The sequence below is a fragment of the Pituophis catenifer genome, unplaced genomic scaffold (genome assembly GCF_029215685.1).
Source record: "Pituophis catenifer annectens isolate HBS135680 unplaced genomic scaffold, rPitCat1.0.hap2 SCAF_8, whole genome shotgun sequence".
In the NCBI taxonomy this organism is placed as follows: Eukaryota; Metazoa; Chordata; class Lepidosauria; order Squamata; family Colubridae; genus Pituophis; species Pituophis catenifer.
In genome coordinates, this window is record NW_027256888.1 from 41,536,557 (window position 1) to 41,553,363 (window position 16,807).

Sequence of the window (16,807 nt, forward strand, 5' to 3'; positions counted from 1 at the left end):
CCGATGGGCATCTGTGGATGGTATGGAAGCATCCTAGGAAGAAGACTAAGACGCAGGGGTTTTGGTTCAGTTGCCCCTACCCAGCGGCTACAAGATGCGGGCTACAAGATCCAGAGGATTTTTAAATGGCACCAAAGATCTCTTTGTTATCAAAGAGATGGTAAAAACCGGATTTTTGCAGGAAACATTATGGTGTCTGCCTCGCTTCCCTAGTGGGACCGTTAGACGAGAGGTGGGAAGCTGATAAAATCGCAAGCACGAAAAAAGCCTCCCCTCTTGTGCATAAGCGCAACAGGCCAGGCGCCCTTCGTCAGGCAACAAACCTCGATGCCTGCAATGCGCATGCTCAGTCCGAAAAATTCGAAAAGGCCCGTAAGTCTGCCTTCGTAGCTTCCGTAACGGCGCAGGAAAAACGAAAGGCGGAGTTTGTCCTTCTGCGGGCCCCGTACTACGACAGCAGACATGGCGGAATATTCTTGTGTTAAGAAAACAAAACTGGTTCTTAAAGGGGCGAAATCGAAAAGGTGAGTATGTTATTCCTCAGGATGGTGGAATGGCGGAAGTGATATAGTGGGTTTCCCTCTTTTTCTCCAGAAAGTGTGGTTGATATCTTCGCCTGGGAGGCGGTTTGTAGTGCTCGCCCTGATATAATGACTAAATGCCTCTGAGCATACACAGATATCCTTCCCTCGCTTTTGAGGAAAAAATTCGTCATGCAGCTGGGATTAAAAGAGGAAATTAATAAATTTTAAAATTTTAAATTTTTAAAGAGTGTATTTTTAAACTATATTTTTTAAACTAAAAATGCAATTAGCGCCGCTTTTAAAAAGGAATTTAATTGTACATTTCGTATCCCTCAATTCAGAGTATTAGATTTGTAGAGCTGCCCATCTCGCACGAGACACGCACAATAACCACCAGCACTAGATATAACCCCAGGCGACAGGTAATAATAATAATAATAATAAAATTAAGACACAATTCCTTTCCCGCCCATGACCCTGGGAAAACAACCCACGTCTTCCATGCCTTACAAAATGCATAAGTGGAATAATGATACAAATCTCTGGATAGCATTTAGTAATACGTTGTATCTTTGCCCTGCTTACTTCTTGAAATAACTTGCTGTTCTTGTACATACATAAGCATCTTATGTGGTTGTGAAATGGAAATGCTTACAGCATGGAATGTTCTCATATATATGTTCATATACATATTCTAAACCACAAAGAATTACGCTAGATTCTTTATTATTTTTTATTTGTGTGTGTGTGTGTCTTTGAGTCAATTTTTTGATTCCTAAAACTGCCCGGAAATAACCTCTGCAGTTTTCTTGTCAAGTTTTTCCAAAAGTGACTGCCTCCTTCCTAGGTCTGAGAGAAAGTGACTATCACCCAGTTGGCTTCTAACCTAAGGCAGTACTAGAATTTGCAGTCTTCCAGTTTCTAGTCTGGTGCCTTAACCACGACACCACCAGACTATTACTTCTAAATCAGACTTTAGCTCAAAAGAAAGCACAGTACTGCGTAAGTTTTACCATAGCTTAAATTCCTATTATGCCGATTACTTTGTATAACCTCTTGTTAAGTAAACTATAGTTAATTACATTGGAATTCTTTTTGCTCCTAATTTGTTTTTGGTTATATTTTGGCAGTATTTATAAAAATTGAATTTGCATTGTTGATAAACCTAAGCAGCTGTCCAGTGGTGTATTTTTAGGACCATAACAGACTTGACTAAGGCTAGGATATAAATACCTCTGTATAATGGATTGTGTTGCTATTTTATGTATAGATTCAAAAGAAGGGTTTATTTCAGGGGAGAGTGAGTTGTAGTTTAAACAAAACACCAATAGAAACCAGGATAGGTTTATAATAGATAGCCTTTCACTTAACATGTGAGATTATGGGGAACCCTGATATTTAAGCAAGAGCAGTTCCGAAAGGATTTGGGAAACCAGATAAGAAATGTAGTTAATTAGTTCTAAATTTCAGCATTTTCTTTGGACATGTCCTTGCTCTTCTGTTGAGTGTTGCTGTCATTTAAGAAAGAAATGTGCAATGGTAAATTGGTTAGAATTATCAATTGCAAATGCCCACTTTTCTTTCAGTAAGAAAAAAAATACAGATAAAAAACGTAAAAGGGAAGAGGATGCAGAAGATAAGCTTGATATAGTTGGTAAGTGATTTTTTTTCATGGAAAATAAAAAAAAAAAGGGAATTGTTAATTAGGGGCCAAAGAAAGATTAATGTTTAAATAAACTTGCAATTCTAGCTGATTTGGACATACCTCCCTGTCTTAAATAATTAATATATCATGTTTTGTGGTTGACTAATAATAGAACATAAGCCTATTATACGACAATATTGATGGTTGGAGTCTGAGCATATGGAATAGTCACAGATTGTGTCTATACTTTGCATATTTTATGATAACTTACTGAATATAACATTCACAGCATTTTATTGTGATTCTCAATACTTCAAGCTATCTAACTTACGAACTCAGATATGTAGTCCAAAGCTAGCAATAGTAAATTTGATCCTTCATGTTTATTTTTATCAGCTGTTGTGGCAAGAGAATTTCTACATCTAAAGCTAGACACTTCATTATTAGATTGCAAAATTACAAACAAGGATAAATACAGGGAAATGTGTTTTGTATCTAGTGGCCTGCAGTCTAAATTTGGTATCCCATAAAGAAGTTAATGTGTTTAATGATAATGACAATTTGAAAGGCTGTTGATTAAAAGCTGCAATTGGGCATTAACATTGATCTCTCCTTAAAATAAATTGTTACAAAGAAAAGCTTTTGCTTGATATTTCCAAAATCTTTCCTTAAGCAATTATAATCCCTTACATTTTAAGAAGTATGGAGCAGCTCTTTTATTCTGTTGTTTTCTCTTATTTTAGAAGGCTGGTGGACAGTAACTAATTTTGGTGAAATCACAGGAACTGTAGCAATAGAGATGGGTTTTGGGACTTATATCAGTGCTCTTGATAATGGCCTCTTTACTCTTGGAGCTCCACATAAAGGTTGGTATCACATCTATTTATATCAAGAGTAACCATTCTGTTTTTCCCAGTGATAGCAAATATATGGTAAATTAATCTTACAAACACCGCCAAAGCGGTGTCCAGATTTCTACCTACATTTAATTATTGGCCTGCCAGTTGCATCCAAAAAATACAGAACCAAGTACAGATAGACCTTGACATTACCACAATTGAGGCTGGAATTTCCATCACTAAGCAATGAGGTCATAAAGTACAATGTTATGTGCCACATTGCTTAGCAATGGCAATCCTGGCAGTCCCTGTTGCCATCTTTAACTACCGTATTTTTCGGAGTATAAGACACACTTTTTCCCCCCTAAAAGAGGGTGAAAATTTGGATGTGTCTTATACACCGAATGTAGCCCTACCCACCAACCTGCTCCCACCCTTCGACCTCCACGCATCCTCTCAAACGGAACTTTTGAGCCTCCAAAAGCTCCGTTTGAGAGGGTGAAAAAGCAAGTGGGTGAAAAAGCAAAGCGCAAAGGCCAAAATGGCAACTCGGAACAGCTGCTGGCTTGTCGGACCGGTTCCGCACTTCGCCTGCTGTACTCACTGGAGTGCCCTGCAATGATCAGCTGCATTTTTGAAGCTGCGTATCTGCCCCAACGAGGCCTGTGCGTGCTCACAACCAGCAGACCTGTTCCTAAAGTTCACTTCTGGGAACAGCTCATTGGGGGTATTCTTGGAGGCCAATAAACCCGCTAATCAGCTGCTCGTGCTGAATCAGGCTAATGTGCTGAAGCTGACTAGGCTATTTGCTAAGGACACTAGCCAGATGAATACCGATGGATGCTGGTAGGCAGAGGCAGAATTTTTTTTTTCTTATTTTCCTCCCCAAAATCTAAGGTGCGTCTTATATTCTGGAGCATCTTATACTCTGAAAAATACAGTAAATTCCATTAGTCATTAGTCAAAATCCATCCTGATCTAAGTCATTCCTGGCTTGGTTTCTTCTAACCCTGAGCCATTGTTCTGCTAAGGTAAGGAAATGCCTTCCTGTCAACTCCCTGCAACTGCCTACTCACCCAACCCCATCTCTTCTCTTTTGGCCACCCCACATCCTGCCTTATTAGGTAGATGCCAAATTTAATTTTATGTTTCTTGTGATGCAAAACCAGTCCTATTTGTTATAAATTATAGATAGGTATAGGTAGTGAACATATCAGAAAAAAATAAACTTTGATTTTCCTAATGTCCTTAGTGCATTCTCTGAATCTTTTGTATCAGTAATTGTTAAAATAATTCTCCAACTCCCAACAACTATTAAACTATTTAAAGCCAAAGTTGGTGCTCAGTTATATATTTATAAGGAATTTAAAAGCAATTCAGTCACAGTTATTGAAAATCCTACCACAAGTTCCTTATTCAACTTCCAATTCTCTAACACTACTGGAATTAGGTTGCATTTTCCTTGGAGACTGATTAACTTTGCTGTCTTTGGTTCTGGCTGAAGCAAGTCCATTGGGGAACTTCCCTGGTCCATCTCATCTTATTAGGTTCACTTCTACCCAAGAATAGAATAAGAATAAAGAATAATTTTGATTTATATGCCACCCTTCTCCGGAGACTCAGGACGGCTTACAGTGCGCTAAGCAATAGCCTTCATACTTTTGTATATTTATACAAAGTCAGCTTATTGCCCCCACAAACTGAGTCCTCAATTTACCTACCTTAGAAAGGATGGAAGGCTGAGTCAACCTTGAGTCTGGGGAGATTCGAACTAGCAGTTATTGCAGGCAGCTGAATGATAATAACAAGGTATTAGTCTGCTGCGCCACCAGGCTCTTCTTCAACAAATTATTGATAATTTGGCATACCACAGTCTCATTTTGACAACACTACCTACTTTTGGGACTTAATGAAGCCCTGGCTGAACCAAAGAGAAGATTTGAAAATCTAGAGATCAAAAATGACAGAGCTAATACCATGTCTTACCCCCTGTACAGCACAATTGCTTTTTCTCCCTGGACTGTCCCTTGATATTTCTTTAACCTGTTATGTGGTCTACATAGGAGACTATTTATTTTGGCCCAGATTGAGATGTTACCTATTAGGGCAACAATTGGTAGATATATAAGTCTCCCATATGAAAGCCAGACTTGTTTCTTTTGGAGGTAGAATTTGTTTGATATGGACTATCATACTGTATAAAATATCATATATCATATGCCTGTTGAACATTGAATTGTGATCATACTTTATATTTCCAATTGTTAACAGTTCTAATTGCCATTGCATTCAGGAGGCCATCCCCCTTTTCCTGGGTGGTAACTCTTCAGAAACCTCAAAGATGTTTGACAGATTTTTATCAGTAGTTACAAGCCATTTGTTCCTCCCTAATTTTATTTATTTAGAATTTTTATCCTGCCTTTATTATTGTAAATCTTAAAATGGTGAACATACCTAATATTCCTCCTCCTATTTTCCCTACAGCCACAACCTATGAGGTGGATTGGGCTAAAAGAGAGTTACTGGCCCAAAGTCACCTAGCTGGCTTTCATGCCTAAAGTAGGACTGGAACTCACAGTTTCCTGGTTTCTGTCCTGGTGTTTTAACCACAATACCACTGGCTCTCTATAAATAACTCATTGTGATAAACATGCCTAATAGTTTTTTCTCATCCTATTTTCCCCAGAACCACAAACTCTCCTAGTTTCTAGCTTGGTGCTTTAACTAGATCAGATTGGGTTCCCTAGTTTGCAAATTAATAAACATTGACTGGATTAGAAATTTTGTTTTTTAAATCCCTTTTTATAGTTGACTCTATTGCTAGTCTTTTTCTTGTTTTCAGTCTTAGATGATAAATACACTTTGATTGAATTCTACAACTATAATAAACATATCTATATTTTTTTAAAAAAAAATAGATGAAGGACCTAGTCCTCCTGAACAATTCACCGCAGTCAAGCTGTCAGATGCAAGGTAATTTTTCTCTTGGACTTTGAATTAATATAAGATTATCAAATTTAGATTGTAGTAGCTCTCTCTAGATTGCTTTTGTAATCATAGTTTAGAAATAATATTTCCCTTTAAGAAATTGATATGTATCAATTTTATTTATGTCCACGAGAGTTACAGAATCACTGCATGTATGCATTAAAAAAACACATGGAGATCTTATAGGTTAGGTTCACTGCTGACACATTTCGATTGTGCAGTTTCTGCAGATGTAGGATGTACAGGTGAAACTCAAAAAATTAGAATATCATGCAAAAGTTCATTTATTTCAGTAATGCAACTTAAAAGGTGAAACTAATATATGAGATAGACTCATTACATGCAAAGCGAGATAGTTCAAGCCTTGATTTGTCATAATTTTGATGATTATGGCTTACAGCTCATGAAAACCAAAAATTCACAATCTCAGAAAATTAGAATATTGTGAAAAGGTTCAATATTCTAGGCTCAAAGTGTCCCACTCTAATCAGCTAATTAAGCCATAACACCTGCAAAGGGTTCCTGAGCCTTTAAATGGTCTCTCAGTCTGGTTCAGTAGGAATCACAATCATGGGAAAGACTGCTGACCTGACAGTTGTGCAGAAAACCATCATTGACACCCTCCATAAGGAGGGAAAGCCTCAAAAGGTAATTGCAAAAGAAGTTGGATGTTCCCAAAGTGCTGTATCAAAGCACATAAATAGAAAGTTATGTGGAAGGGAAAAGTGTGGAAGAAAAAGGTGCACAAGCAGCAGGGATGACCGCAACCTGGAGAGGCTTGTCAGGAAAAGGCCATTCAAAAGTGTTGGGGACTTTCACAAGGAGTGGACTGATGCTGGAGTCAGTGCATCAAGAGCCACCACACACAGACGGATCCTGGACATGGGCTTCAAATGTCGTATTCCTCTTGTCAAGCCGCTCCTGAACAACAAACAAGGTCAGAAGCATCTTACTTGGGCTAAAGAAAAAAAGAACTGGTCTGTTGCTCAGGTCCAAAGTCCTCTTTTCTGATGAGAGCAACTTTTGCATCTCATTTGGAAACCAAGGACCCAGAGTCTGGAGGAAGAATGGAGAGGCACACACTGCAAGATGCTTGAAGTCCAGTGTGAAGTTTCCACAGTCTGTATTGATTTGGGGAACCATGTCATCTGCTGGTGTTGGTCCACTATGCTTCATTAAGTCCAGGGTCAACGCAGCCGTCTACCAGGAGATTTTGGAGCACTCCATGCTTCCTTCCGCAGAGGAGCTTTATGGGGATGCTGACTTCATTTTCCAGCAGGACTTGGCACCTGCCCACACTGCCAAAAGTACCAAAATCTGGTTCAATGGCCATGGGATTACTGTTCTTGATTGGCCAGCAAACTCACCTGACCTGAACCCCATAGAGAATCTATGGGGCATTGCCAAGAGAAAGATGAGAGACATGAGACCGAACAATGCAGAAGAGCTGAAGGCCGCTATTGAAGCATCCTGGTCTTCCATAACACCTCAGCAGTGCCACAGGCTGATAGCATCCATGCCACGTCGCATTGAGGCAGTAATTGATGCAAAAGGGGCCCAAACCACTGAGTACATATGCATGCTTATACTTTTCAGAGATCCGATATTGTTCTATATACAATCCTTGTTTTATTGATTTCATGTAATATTCTAATTTTCTGAGATTGTGAATTTGGGGTTTTCATGAGCTATAAGCCATAATCATCAAAATTATGACAAATCAAGGCTTGAACTATCTCGCTTTGCATGTAATGAGTCTATCTCATATATTAGTTTCACCTTTTAAGTTGCATTACTGAAATAAATGAACTTTTGCACGATATTCCTGTTTTTCGAGTTTCACCTGTATACATACATACAGGTCTCCACATGAAAGGGAAAAAAAGACTATATGAACTAGAGCCCCTTCAGACTCATCCATATCTTGCAATGGATGGTTTGATATGTCTTCATGGGAAGGTTAGACTACATAACCTCTTCTTCTAGTGGCTAGCCACATTCCCATATGCTCATGTTCTATCTGGAGAAAACAATGACACCTTTCTTCATAAGTTTACTAATAAGTATACATGCATTATTGTCTTACCTTATACATCCTGTTTCTACTAGAAATAGGAAAAAATGGGTTTAAGAACTTAGAAAAGTCAATCTAAAAGCAAATCATGGTCTTAGATTGACCTTTCTAAATTCTTAAATCCAACTGGGATTTGAGAAAACACATTGAAATCCCTACTTAATCATAGTATCTTTTTGTTGTCATTCCTTCCTAGTGGAAACTATTTCCCTAAGTATTTTTCATGGTGACGCAGTGAAAAGAAAAGGCTACAAATGCCATTCACTTAAACTCCCAAAGAAAATCAGGATATAGACGATATTGTTAACAGTAACAGCAGTAATAATTATATAATGCTACTTATTATATATAACACAACAGAAGAAAGTTCATTGGGGATGGTTGGATAGTGGGTTCATGCTCTTCAGTGGTGGGTTGCCCCCAGTTCGGACCGGTTCGCAAGAACCGGTAGTAAAACCGTCAGGAGGCCCCGCCCCCCACCCCAGATGTGGCATTCTGCGGATGCGCAGAAACAAGGCATGCACAATCCCATTGCAAATCTATAGTAAAGGTAAGTAGAACCCACCCCTAATGCTCTTGGTTGCATAGGGAGTTCATGTGAATATCCGTTTGGATATTCTCTGAGTTTCTTTCTGAACTGCAAGTGTAAACACACATCCATACTTCTACAGTTTTTCATAATTTCTTTTAAAGAAATGTGTTTATTGTCTTCTCATTGGATCGGAGAGTATTCTAGAACATAATTTGAAAAAAAATATTAACTTCAGTATTAAATCTGATCAATCCCCCAAATAATTTCTTCTCTTTTTTTCCCCTTTCTTTTCCTTTCCTTTCTTTTCCTTTCCCTTTCTTTCTTTTTTCTTTCTTTTCTTCCTTCCTCCTTCCTTCTTTCCTTCCTTCCTTCCTTCCTTCCTTCCTTCCTTCCTTCCTTCCTTCCTTTCTTTCTTTCTTTCTTTCAGAATTGCATTGAAATCAGGGTATGGGAAATACCTTGGCATTAATTCAGATGGGCTTGTAATTGGACGTTCCGATGCAATAGGTGCAAGGGAGCAGTGGGAGCCTGTGTTTCAAGAGGCAAGTGTTCTAAAACATTCAGTTGTCCTTCTTAAAGTATCTTAGCAGAAGAGGATGTACTTTGTATTTGTGAAGAGAATTTGCAGTATCACATATGTCAGATAAAGTCACAATGTTTTGCTCTGAGCCAGACTCTGGCTGTACAGGTCCTGGAATTGACTGAGGCATGGTCTAGTGGAGTTAATCCTACTGTAGCTACACAAATTTGCATTTTGAGTTGGGTAGCCATACAAAAACATGTGAATGATATATAATGTGCTCAATCCCTAGCCTCTTTAGTTACATCAGATCAAATAGCACATGATTGGAAGATTGCCAAAGAGTCCTGTTCAGGCAGGGAAGATTATAATGGGCTTGATTGGCAGGACAAACGTCTGTCTCATGAGTCAGACTAGATGCCAAGATTCTGTTCTTCGATAGCCTAATTACAAGCTATTTTCTTTTTCCCAACTCCAGAGAAGAGATACAGTATTTGCACAAATTGGCAAAGAAATACTTATATACAAATGCTTTTTACTGTAAGTGAATAATGGAAGTTTCCTACCTATCTCTCATTAGGAATTTGATTGTTCCTATTGCGTGTGAATCCTAGTGTGGATTCACTTTAACTAAATGGATGAAATAATATATCCTGTAATAAGACAACTTCTTATGTTACTGAGACCAAAATGACACTATTGGAACATTTACTGTAACATATTTTTTGCAGTGGCTATTTCAGTCTGACACATGGAGAAGCATATTATTGAAAATAATTGTCAATTTGTTGAATGTAGACTTCAATTTAAATTTGTAATAATATTCTAAAATGCTGTGTTGTAACATTAATAAAGTGGGGGCAAATGGTTATCCAAAATCCATGAACATGCATACATGGATGCATGTATCCATCAAAAATATCAAAAATAACATTAATTGGTTTGGAATTAATGGGTATGGAAATAAATTCCTGAAAAAATAATCTTCTTTAAATCTTGCATGTGAACCTTAAGCAAATAATCTAATTTGACTTTTTGTTGTTGTTGTTTTTTCCCTTGCAGGGAAAAATGGCTCTGTTAGCAGCCAACAGCTGTTTTATCAGTTGTAATGAAGAAGGTGATATAATAGCCAAAAGTAAAACAGCAGACAATGATGAAATGATCAAGGTAACTCTTGTGATTTGTAAATAAAGGTACTACTATAAGCAGTGTTGAATAACATAAACGAATGCAGAACCTGTAGCTTACCACCTAATTCAAAAAGATATGATTTCTTTTTTCAAAAATGGTGATGGTTACAAGAACTGGTTGGTACACATGTATCCTTCCTGGTGTTTTGCCTATAACATATACCATTTCTGATCATCATTTATTGTTCAGAAACCCAGACAAGGAAAGCTTCCTTTGTCATCTGATTTAGGTTGTCCATTTTAACTGGCTTGAACTTTAGTACTTTCTTGAGAGAAAAACTGGATCCTCGGCAACTTTAGATGAAATAGCTTTAGCTAAATGCTTTTTCCTTTATTTAAGGTACAGGCTTATATAGCAGAATTGATAGAATCCGATGCTTTGATGGAATCCCAACATATTTAAAATCAGAAAATATTCAGGCTATTACGCAGCAAAAGGCACTATCCCAGCAACAGTGTATAAAACTTAATACAGGAAGAACAGTTGTACAATCATGCGCTTAAACTAAATCCTTGCTATATGTATTCCTTGAATCAGTCTTATACAATCTAGCATATCTTGATGTGTTGGATTATACAAGCCTTTTCCCCCCATGTGCTGAGAGCAATAGGAGTCCAACACCCTTGGGATGTATCAAGTGGGGAGAAAGCTGCTCTGTTTCTAAGGGCTTTTTTATGAGATGTTATCAAAGCAGATTCTTCACAGACAGATGCATATTTAGGATTAGTGAACCTGAATAGGAAAATGTGGAGGAAAAATGCCACTAGAAAGGAAGATAAATTTGAAGTTGGACTTTTCAAAATCTGTAATTTTCTCTCCTCATTTAGATCAGAACATGTACAGAAAGAGAACCCAAACAAAAAGATGACATTTCTGAAGAAGATAAAGGAAATGTAAAGCAATGTGAGATCAACTATGTGTATGTAACATAAATTACTTCACTCTCAGTAAAAAATAAAAGCAAATTGTAACTTCACTAGTAATAAAAGATATTTTTCCTTTGGTGAAAACGTTTCAAGAACTCTGGCCTGAGATTTCTGAATAAATTTTATGCTGCAGCTGCAGCTAGGGCTCAAAACTGAACATAGGACAGATTTGGTTTTGAAGAACAACTTGTTTTTATAGAACAAGATAAAAACTTTTGCAGCTAATTACAAAATAGTTATTTTTACCAACTTGTCTTAAGTTGGGTTCAATCCATAAATGGGTGGATTGTTTTAAGCTATTTTACTGTTAAAACGTCTTAAATATGTTTGTTCTGCAAATACACATGGATACACATATGTGCAACACTCTTCCCCAAAACCACATCCCCTTGATTAAATCATGAAACTTACCTTCTCTGGCATATGCAGCTAATGGTCCTAAGTAAGAACTGCAGTACATGATGTAAGACATATTTCTTCACTGTTCTGGTTTGCATTTAGTTGTCCCCTTGTACAGGTAATCCTTGACTTACAATCACAATTGACCCTAACATTTATGTTTGCTAAGTGAAAGATTTGTTAAGTGACTTTTGATCCATTTTATGACTTTTTTTGTCACAATTATTTGAGTGAAGCATTGCAATTGTTAAATTAGTAACACGGTTGTTAAGTGAATATGGCTTCCCCATTGATGGCTTGTCAGAAGGTCACAAAAGCTAATCACATGGCCTCGGGACACTGCATTGGTCATAAGTATGAGCTAGTTGCCAAGCATCTGAATTTTGATTATGTGACCATGGGAATGCTGCAACCGTTGTGTGAAAAATGGTCACAAGTCACTTTTCAGTGCCATTGTAACTTTGCACAGTCACTAAAGGAACTGTAAATTGAGGACTACCTATACTGTATAACCCATGCAGTCAGGAGGACAAACAAGTCAGTTGACTCTCTACTTGATCCCAGAGGTGACTCCAGTTTCCAATTTTTTCTGTGCCAAGGGATACTTTATAAAGTCTTGGGAAAGTTAATCTTTATAAGACTCTTTTTATTCTATTAAAATATTTCTGTACAATGAGAATTCTCCTAACTATTCTGATAATTCTTTAATGCTTTTCAGTGGTCTATATTTTGCCTTCCCTCTCTCAGGAGTAAACCATTAAGGATCATCAGTAGAGAGAATATATATATATATTATTCAAATCAAAGGCATTAATCATCTGTGTTTTATTTTCTAGGAAGAAGTTTCAGAGTTTTCAAGATCACAAACTCAAAGTAAGCCAAGAAGATAGTAAAATTCTGAAAAAAGCTAGGAAAGAAGGCACTTTCCATGAAGCACTGCTGGACAGGTACTCTTATTTATATACTCTTATTTTGTTTCTCTCTTTTTTCCATATACTCAAGGTGCCAAACATACCAATATTCCTTCCACCTCATATTTTCCCCACCTGTTGGTGAGTTCAGCTGAGAGAGAATGACTGGTCCAAAGTCACCCAGTCACCTTTCATGCCTAAAGTGGGACTAGAACTCATAGTCTCATAGTTTCTAACCTGGTGTCTTAATCACTAGTTCAAATTATTTCAACCAAACTAATTAATAATCTCAAAGCAATCATTTTCTTAACTACAGGATAGAGGGTCTTGTGCAGCTTTTCCTAAACTAAGTACACATTTGCGCGGCACAAATTTTATCTGAAAATATTCTACATACAAATATAACAGTAAATATAATTTTATTTCTGCTTAATTTATATTTATTAAATTTATATTACTATGTTAAATGCAATAATCCTCACAATAAAAAATATTAAAAACAATAAAACAATCATGGCTCCTATAAACAAAGCAGAACAATTCTCTCCCTTTGTGTTCCATCTGAAAATTGCAGTGTATACTTTGGCAGCATTTAAGATTATTTTGGGTAGAAGGGAGTTTGATATTATGATGAAATAAAATGTAAAAAGAAAGAAAAGCATTATTCAAAAAGCATTCAGATAGCTCTCTCTTATTTTATTTTTCTTTCCTTTTTCTCTTGGTGTATACTACATTTACTTAAACATTATTATTAAGCTTAAAAATAAAAATTTATAAAATTGACAACAGTTACGGATCTTGTGTGAGAAAATTGAATAATGGTAGTTAAACCTTTTTTGGGTGGGAGGAGAAAATCTAAACTTTTTGTTTTTGGGTGGGGGAAGTAATTCTTTGTGTTTAGGGGCCTAGAAAAGTTACCTAACTAGTTACCTTAGTTACCTAACTAAGCAAGGCTGGGAGAAGACTACCTGCCTGCTGCCTCAGGCAAAAGACACAAGCTCACCAGCTAAGCTTAACTCCATCACAACACAAATTTGGGTGGGAACTCCTGTCAGTGACTTGCTGCAATTAGCCAAGGTGGAGAGTATGTTCAAGGCACTTCTCAAGTTGCAAGCCCAGATTTTATGGTGATTAAACTTACTGTTATCATTGGTCAGCCAGATATTTAGATTGGATTTGGTATTTTTGTCTGCCTGTCAAGTCCTTCCTAAGGATCTGAAGCTGATTTTTGTTTAATAATATTAAATAATAATATTAAATATATATTAAATATTGTCATTATTATTTAGACTTAATTTTATATGCACTCAGTTTTTTTCTGTGCATGAGGGTTTCATATTCTATGTGGGAATATAAGGTTAGGATAAGCATCCATATTTTTTTATAGTCATTTATATAAAGAGCTTCTTGCTCTCTCTTTTCCAACATCTCCTTCCAACACTGGCCATTTTGGCTTTTATTTGTATTTTGTTTCTTCTTGGTGTTCTAAAACTGTGATTTAGAAACCCAGAGTCATATATGCAGCAGGATCAAGTGAATAAATAAATAATGGGCATCATTCATCTACAGTCACCCATAAACCTAAACAGAAATGATTTAAAGGACTTCATTGTCCTTTTTATCAATTTACATAAAATTTCATATCAATTATACTCTTATATTGCATTGCATTCATTCTATTGTGGTTGGTATAATGAGAATATAATTCTTTATTGGCCAAGTGTGATTGGACATACAAGGAATTTGTCGTTGGTGCATTTACTCTCAGTGTACATAACAGGAAAAAAAGAAAAAAATACATCAAGAATCATTAGACTTAGTGATAGTCATAGGTTACTAATAAGCAATCAAATCATACTAGGAAACAAACAGAACAATATAAATCATAAAAATACAAGCAACATGGTTATAGTTATAAGTGGGAGGAGACAGATAATAGGAAGGATGAGAAGAATAGTAATTCAGTTTTAATAAATAGTTTGACAGTGTTGTGGGAATTAGTTGTTTAGCAGAGTGATGGCATTCGGGGGAAAAACTGTCCTTGTGTCTAGTAGTTCTGGTGTGCAGTGCCCTATAGCGTCGTTTTGATATCAAACCTTTACATAAACTATATTAAGTTTGCTGCATTTTACGACCTTTCTTGCCACTGTTATTAAGTGAATTACTAAAGTTAAATTAATAACATGGTTGTTAAGTGAATCAGGCTTCCCCATTGACTGATCTCACATGATCTCGGAAAACTGCAACCATTATAAATAAGAGTCAGTTGCCAAGCATCTCAGTTTTGATCACATGACCATGGATATGCTGTAACAGTCCTAAGTGTGAAAAACGATCATAAGTCACTTTTTTCACTGGCATTGTAACTTTGAATGGTCAGTGAATGAACTGTTGTAAGTTGAGAACTACCTGTAGTAAACCAATTTGAAGATTAATTATGGGAGTTGATGGGTGGTTTTCCTCCTTCAGTAGTTTTCAAACAAAAGCATTGACTAACGGATATTCCTCTAAAAACAATATATACTATCGTATTTACATTTTCATCCACATAATCTAAAAAGTTTGCTATGCCAATTTTTAAACATTATGGTTTCAAATGTTTTGATCACAATGTTTCAAAAAATACATAATTTTGAGTATAAAGCAGGCTGTTTCAAATATTTTTGGAAGCATGTCAAGCTCCAACTACTGTCAAAAATCCCACAACAGTCCGGTTTACCTATGAGATGGGACATATTGCTAGATTTCACACTTGATATATTTCAGAATGGTACATTTTGCACAGTCCTACTTATATCAGTGATAAATGATATAGATTTAGAAGAAATAGTTCCTATTGATTCAGTTTAAATCACAATTGCATTATGTCAACCATTTTAATCCATCCTTTTCTTCCTTTCTTTTTTAGGAGAGCAAAACTGAAAGCTGATAGATATTGCAAATAATCAAAACTTGGGTGCACTTTATTCCTTCCCTTATTAGCTGCTTTGTATATGTATATGTGTATGTGTGTGAATTTTTTAAAATAAAACAGATTTGTCAAAGTAAATCTCAATTATTCTAAGACCTTGTTATTACTTTAGGAAGCAAGTCCTTGTGTTAATGTATTTAACATTTTCATGTTTATAATTCACATTACATTGTAATTGCTGCAAGATTATCAAAAAATAAGCAGAAATATGCACAAAATATGCAAATCTAATACATAGTACAACACAGGGCTCTGGATGGCTTAAAAAAGAGCCAAAGTACAGATAAAATTAAGTCCCATGCCATTAATGTCATTGACACCTTTTATCAGACAAATAAAATTGTTCTAAAGCCTCTTCCAAATATTATAGGAAGGTAATATTTCCATTTTAATATTAGGTCCAAAAGAAGGGTTCTACTACAAAAGGAGAATATGCTGTTGATGTTGAACATATGCAGGATAGGACCCATGAAAGTTGGTCCAATAAGATTGAATACACAGGTACTCTTTGACTTACAACAGTTCATTTAGTGACCATTCGAAGTTAAAAGAGCACTAAAGTGACTTATGACCGCTTTTCACACTTACAACTGTTGTAGTATCCCCATAGTCACATGATCAAAATTTGGATGCATGGCAATTGGTTTATATTTATGACCGTTGTAGTGTCTGGGGTCATGTCACGTTTTACAGGTTATTGCAGGTTATTAACAACTGCAGTGATACACTTAACAACTAGGACAAGAAAAATGGAGCAAAATTCATTTAACTGTCTCAGCAATAGAAACGTTAGAGTCAATTGTGTGTGAAGTTTCCGAAAGATGCCCTAATTAATTCATGAGCCAGGAGCCAAACTTCAAAAGAAATACAGTCATTTATTAGGAGCACCATTTTGGCAATATTCGGATGCAGTTAGAACTAATCCCACATAGATTTATGTTCCCCTATGACCCTGTCTCTCCCCTCCTCTCTGGCCATGTCATAAATCACATTCTCCAATTAACCACTTTGGCTGGCTGTGAAATCCAACACCCTCTTACTGACTGCAGTAAGAAAGCATGTATAGAATGTAGCTTCAGTTAGGGAAATCAATCAGCTCTATCAGTCCTCCCTTCCTCCTCATGGCAAGCGTTGCAAGTTGACATTGTGATCATAAATCGAGGACTACAGTTAATTTAGATTTAAGCTATGTAAACTGGATTATAGGATTATCCGGCATTCCAAGAACTGGATTGTATTTTGACTGTTACCAGAATGGCTGTAATTGAATTCTTCAAGGGATGGTCC

The 16,807-nt window shown here is 36.5% G+C and overlaps 1 protein-coding gene across 1 annotated transcript; it reads left to right on the forward strand.

The window, feature by feature from the left end:
- Positions 1 to 381: 381 nt before the first annotated feature.
- On the forward strand, positions 382 to 15,582 carry FRG1 (FSHD region gene 1). Its single transcript, XM_070948557.1, has 9 exons — positions 382 to 524; positions 2,111 to 2,178; positions 2,913 to 3,035; positions 5,927 to 5,981; positions 9,030 to 9,144; positions 10,185 to 10,289; positions 11,141 to 11,232; positions 12,475 to 12,585; positions 15,458 to 15,582. Exons 1-9 carry the CDS (start codon positions 463 to 465, stop codon positions 15,492 to 15,494), a joined length of 768 nt encoding a protein of 255 aa, XP_070804658.1. The 5' UTR covers positions 382 to 462; the 3' UTR covers positions 15,495 to 15,582.
- Positions 15,583 to 16,807: the final 1,225 nt, after the last annotated feature.